This window comes from Wolffia australiana, chromosome 11, assembly GCF_029677425.1.
Source record: "Wolffia australiana isolate 7733 chromosome 11, ASM2967742v1".
NCBI lineage: Eukaryota > Viridiplantae > Streptophyta > Magnoliopsida > Alismatales > Araceae > Wolffia > Wolffia australiana.
The window spans coordinates 11,426,179-11,432,145 of NC_135845.1; the positions used below are offsets into that span (position 1 = coordinate 11,426,179).

The window sequence follows — 5,967 nt, forward strand, 5'->3', positions numbered from 1 at the left end:
GTTCAGAGAAACCTTCTGTACATGCTTCAGCATGCTATGGAGTTTGATTTCCCTTCATTATATAGGCAAAATGATTTATTGTGTCTAATGTTTTGGTTAGGTAGAGAAACATATGATTGTGTAAATTACAACGACATTATATTCCAAGTCTTTTCCACAATAAAGAGTTAACATGGAACAAGTAATGAAAAGTTTGACATCTTGACCACTGCATTTGGCAGTCACTACAGTCTACTGAAGCTTACTATCCACCATAGCAGATATTATACATGAATGCCAACAATCTTGTTCCGTTAATCAGGATGACATTTCTTCAAATGATTCAGGGGCAGAGTAATAGATCAACAAATGAGTAACACAACAAAAAAATATTGCTGCACAATAATAACTTTTAAGATAATGACACCACATAATCGAGAAGAACTACACACAAATAAATTTCAAATTTCAAATTTCAATTAAACTACGCAGCTGCAGAATAATGAATAACAGACAGTTAAAAAATACAATTTGGAAATTAAAAGATAAAACTTAGGAAATGAAGATAAAAATAAATTTAGAATAATTAATAGAGTCCGACAATAGTGACTTTGAATAGAATGAAAACTCATAATTATACAAAAATTGAGAAAAATAAAACTAAAGGAACATTGAAATTTCCATTAACCTAAACATCCACATATTATTAAATTCATTAGATAATAAAAAAACAACGTAAAAATCAAAAGATACACACAGGGAACGTAAATAAAGAACAAAAATATATTAAAGAAAAAAGTCATAGCATAGCAAATTATAAAAAAATACACTAAAAGAAGATAAATTGAGGAAATAGAAGAGAACAAAAGTTGAACTTATAGCTGAGGCACAAACAACGAAACAAATAATAAATAAAAATTGGAAAGGAAATCTACCGGCAGGCAGCGGGGGGTATTTCTAGAGGTAGTCGGAGTTGAAATCTAATACCCATTCTTCCGGTTTGTGAGAATTACTTCGTCGCTTTGACAGATTTACTTTGTCCGAAAAAAGGGGAGGAATTTATTTGGAAAAAGCGGAGAATTTGCCAAGATTTGCATACGAGAATGTCCTTCTCCAAGAGATGGCGATGGAGCGCAAGCAGTCTGTAGAGCTTGGCGTTGAGTTTAGATCCAGATCTGCAAAGTGGGTGGTGGGTATTTGATCCATCGATCTCTCTTCCCAGATTCAAAGTTCGGAGCTCTGCCCCGCCGATCCATGGCGGGGGCGGTGTCCGCTCTCTTCCTTCTCGACATCAAGGGCCGCGTTCTTCTGTGGAGGGATTACCGCGGTGATGTGTCTGCCATCCAGGCCGAGAAATTCTTCACCAAGATAATTGAGAAGGAAGTAAGAGAATTTCCTCCTCTGGGTCCAACCCCTTTTGAAGATTTAGTTGCTTCCCCTAAGATTCCCTTCTTTTGATTTTAATTTGTTTTTGGGTTTCAAGTAAAAAAGCGAGAGATCTTAGTGTATTTGTGATCAAGAAAAACTGTGATTTAATTTTCTGCCGGGACACTCAATCCAAAGTTAAGAGAACTTACATTCCTGGGTACTAGCCCTTTCAAAGATTTAGTTGCTTGAGCTTCCAATCTTACTGTTAAGATCATCTCTTTTAGACTTTGATTTCTTTCTGGGATTCAAGTAAAAAATTCAGAGACCTTAATGTATTTTATGATCTTCCTCCCCTCTGTTTTTATAAAAAACGCATTGATTTAAGTTTCTTCGGGGACACTCGACTCAAAAGTACTTCTGGATTCTAGCCCTTTTTAAAATATAGTCCTCTTGGGTTTCCAATCTAGGTGCTGCTAAGATTCTCACTATAAGATTTCTGTTTATTTTGGATTTCTAGAAAAAAAGTATCTTAGCGTATTTGTGATCTGGTTTTAACCTCTTTCAGGTTTTTTTAGCTATAATTTTAATTCAAAAGACAGTGGTCTTATTTTATGCCAAGATATTCAACTCTAAAGTTAGTGACCTCCTAATGTCACTTTGATGTAGGGTGATCCGGAATCTCAAAATCCAGTGTTATATGACAATGGAGTCACCTACATGTTCATTCAACACAACAATGTGTTTCTTATGGCGGCATCTCGTCGCAACTGTAATGCTGCGAGTATTCTTATTTTTCTTCATCGTGTTGTAGAGGTGAGCTTCCTTTTATAAGGCACTATACGTGTCAAACTTAGTCATTTTCCTTCTACGATAAACACATATCTATGTCCCTGTAAATGGTGCCACATTTCTAGCTCAATTATCTGAAACTCATGAGGTTTTACTCTTTGCGCAGGTCTTTAAGCATTATTTTGAGGAATTGGAAGAGGAATCTCTTAGAGATAACTTTGTTGTGGTGGTAGGTTGCCCTGGCTTCGTTGAATTTCTGTTTCTCTTATATGATTTCTTAACATTGTTCTTAATTCTTTGTTTTTAACTTTTGCCTAAAACTCTTTATTCAGTACGAGTTACTCGATGAAATCATAGACTTTGGGTACCCTCAGTTCACCGAAGCCAAAATTCTCAGTGAGTTTATTAAGACCGACGCTTACAGGATGGAAGTCACTCAGAGGCCTCCAATGGCCGTGACAAATGCAGTTTCATGGCGTAGTGAAGGAGTGCGTTACAAGAAAAATGAAGTAGGTGCCACCTTTAGCTTCATTGGGAGATTTTAAATGAAAGGACTGGTACCTCATTCTTGATGCATGTTTGCAGGTGTTCTTGGATGTTGTGGAAAGTGTTAATATGCTTGTCAACAGTAATGGTCAGATTGTGCGGTCTGATGTTGTTGGAGCTCTGAAAATGAGAACATATTTGAGGTATGTCTAATTCATATACTTTCTATCGACGTTATAACTTATCTCTTTGAACTTTTTTATTCTGTTTTATCTGTCTTACTTGTATCTGTAATTGAAAAAAGATCCAATTCTGTAACGTTCAAGCTCTCAGAGTCAGTGAATTACTTTGAGTGTTTCGAAATCAATACAAAATAAGTTGTGTTTTCGATCAAGACCAATAATGTGATTTATGTTAGGGTCTCAAGACCAATATAAAGCTCTGAGATGGCATGTGATTTATGTTAGGGTCTTTGACTGCGGGGAAACAGTAGAACCTGAAGGACTTTGTCTTGATTCTGATTTGTTGTTTTTCAGGCGTTATTCTACACTCAGAAATGTTTTAAGTGTGATGAATGTATGGACCACATTCCAGAGAACCTTTAGTCTACAATCTTGTTCAAAGCAATCTATTCTTAAGGTGACATGACTTTAAGTACTTGAACTCTGCATTACACTTGGACCTGTTCTAGAAGGGAGGGAAGACATGAAAACATGGAAAAGTCCCCATTACATTCTATGGGACATATAAATACCAGAGCTGTTGGCCTTAGTGGGCCCAATTTATTTGGGGTACTATCATTAGGGCCAGACCTGATTGTTTGATTTGCTATTAGAGACTTACGAGATTTAGTTCTGACTGAGAGGAGTAAGCAGTAGGGTTTGGGGACGGAGTTTAATTCGTAATCCTCATTTTGTCAGCGGCATCCATGAATGGGCATGGACGGATGATGTCTTTTTACCAACTGATGGATGGGGTCGATGATCTGTCATTATCATCAGCATTGCCCACTCAATCTTTATAGCCGGTGCCAAACTGCAATTGATGGATCATGATGAATTAATCGTCATCATCATCATCATCCCCAAATCTGGTTGTCATTATTGTTATCATCATCCATGTTTGGGTTTGGATGAATAGTGATGATGATGCCCGATTGTCATCATTGATGCTGAATCCTAATAAGATGTCAAATTGAGCAAGTAGAATTTTCATTTTTATTTTCTTCATAGAGACCCGTTATATGCTTCCTTTATGAAATCACATAATTTTCTTTGGATAATTCTAGTCTAATTCTTGGTTAATCTCTGGATTTAGATTGGGATTTTAGGGTTTAATTATTGAATCAATGAATTGTGTGCCTTTCCATCATTCACATGACAATGCCACACTCCAACCCACAACTCATTTTTTCGTTATGAAGTTTATCTGGATATGTAGCGCTCAGATACGAGTTTTTCTGTCAAGAAGAATGTTCGAAAAAGACTGTTTTTTGGAGAGAAATTCACCATCCGTTTGTGTTGGATAATTATTGATCCGTCAATACAATAAATTGATGACTTTTGATTGCAGTGGCATGCCCGAATGCAAACTGGGTTTGAATGACAGAGTACTCTTGGAAGCTCAGGGAAGAACAACAAAAGGCAAAGCCATTGATCTGGACGACATCAAATTCCACCAGTACACCCAAAATTTTGTTGAATTTTGATGGATTTTACTCTGAGTTAAATCTTGTTGAAGCAACTAAATCTCTTTCTCTGGCTACGTCTCTTTGCACCAGGTGTGTGCGCTTGGCCCGTTTTGAAAACGACCGAACCATTTCATTCATCCCTCCTGATGGGGCGTTTGACCTGATGACATACAGGCTAAGCACACAGGTCTGGCATTGGTTCTTCCATTTGTTGGGCATGTCTCCTTCCCATATCTTTGACTCACATGCTCTTAATTGACCAGGTCAAACCGTTGATTTGGGTGGAAGCCCAAGTGGAGAGGCACTCCAGAAGTCGGATAGAACTCACTGTCAAGGCCAGGAGCCAGTTCAAGGAGCGCAGGTTCGCTTGATTTGTTTTTTAATCCAAAAATTTCCCATGTTAATTTTAATTGAATTATGTACTTTCTTTTTTTGGCTTATTGTTGAAATTGATTTTTCAGCACGGCAACGAATGTGGAAATTCAGCTTCCTCTGCCCCCAGACGCGACCAACCCCCACGTGAGGACGTCCATGGGCTCTGCTGCTTATGCCCCTGAGAGTGACGCCTTAGTCTGGAAGATCAAGTCTTTTCCCGGCGGCAAGGTTAGTCACTTACACAATTTTTCGGGGGACTAAACCCTAATTTTCTCTAACTTATCTCAGATTATTAAAGAACCATTTGGGCTCTAAGTCATTTATTTGATGACAGCTTCTTCCTTTCCTCCAAATATTTTCACTTCAATTGGCAATGTACCTAAGGCATAATATTTTTATCCTCAAATGCTTTGGCTCTATTTTTTCTTGTAGGGAACCCTAAGTTTAACTGTGAAAGTTTTAAATTATGCCAGAAAAAATTAAAATCAGATCAACTCATAAAACTACTTGTTTGCTCTTTGCAGGAGTACATGTTGAGGGCTGAGTCAACTCTTCCCAGCATAGAAGCGGAGGAGTCGACCCCAGAGAAGAAGGCCCCTATTCGTGTCAAGTTTGAAATCCCTTACTTCACTGTGTCTGGAATTCAGGTCCCTCTCTCCCTCTTACCTCATTCTTAAACAAATCTTAATAATATTTTGGCCGACACTGTCAGACAAAAAATTTCTTAATTATAAGTCATGTTATTTATATTTCATATTTGGGGGTGTTTTTGTGCAGGTGAGGTACCTGAAGATCATAGAAAAGAGCGGATATCAGGCGTTGCCTTGGGTGAGGTATATCACCATGGCAGGGGAATATGAGCTGAGGCTCATTTGAGTGACTGAGATCGTTGGGTTTTCTACTACCCTTTTGTTATTTCTTCGCATGGATCTTGGTTTGTACATTTTTTCAAAATATTTTACTCATTTTGAGTAAATGGTGGGGATTAGATGTAGAAGAATCACTGTCTTGCACCCCCTGTGAACTAGAATGTGATGGGTTTTTAGAACCCACATGGATCTCTTAAAGTATCTTGAAGATTTTTTTGAGAACAAATTTCTACTCAGACCTCACATGAGTCGTTGATAGAAAATTTTCTGGAGGCAATTTTTAAGTGAACTACAAGGAGATTTAGTGCTTTGAAAATAGAGTGGGTACTGTAGAGGTCGGATATCTGAACAACTTTAGGAGACTCATTTGAGGAACTGAGTGATTAAGAAATTCTTGCAACATCTGATGTG

At 37.7% G+C, this 5,967-nt stretch overlaps 1 protein-coding gene across 1 annotated transcript; it reads left to right on the forward strand.

Annotated features, from left to right (window-relative positions):
- The first annotated feature begins 968 nt into the window (after positions 1–968).
- On the forward strand, positions 969–5,663 carry LOC144709585 (AP-1 complex subunit mu-2). Its single transcript, XM_078583159.1, has 11 exons — positions 969–1,362; positions 2,014–2,160; positions 2,303–2,365; positions 2,469–2,645; positions 2,722–2,825; positions 4,195–4,302; positions 4,403–4,499; positions 4,576–4,673; positions 4,774–4,915; positions 5,212–5,334; positions 5,465–5,663. Exons 1-11 carry the CDS (start codon positions 1,234–1,236, stop codon positions 5,561–5,563), a joined length of 1,287 nt encoding a protein of 428 aa, XP_078439285.1. The 5' UTR covers positions 969–1,233; the 3' UTR covers positions 5,564–5,663.
- Positions 5,664–5,967: the final 304 nt, after the last annotated feature.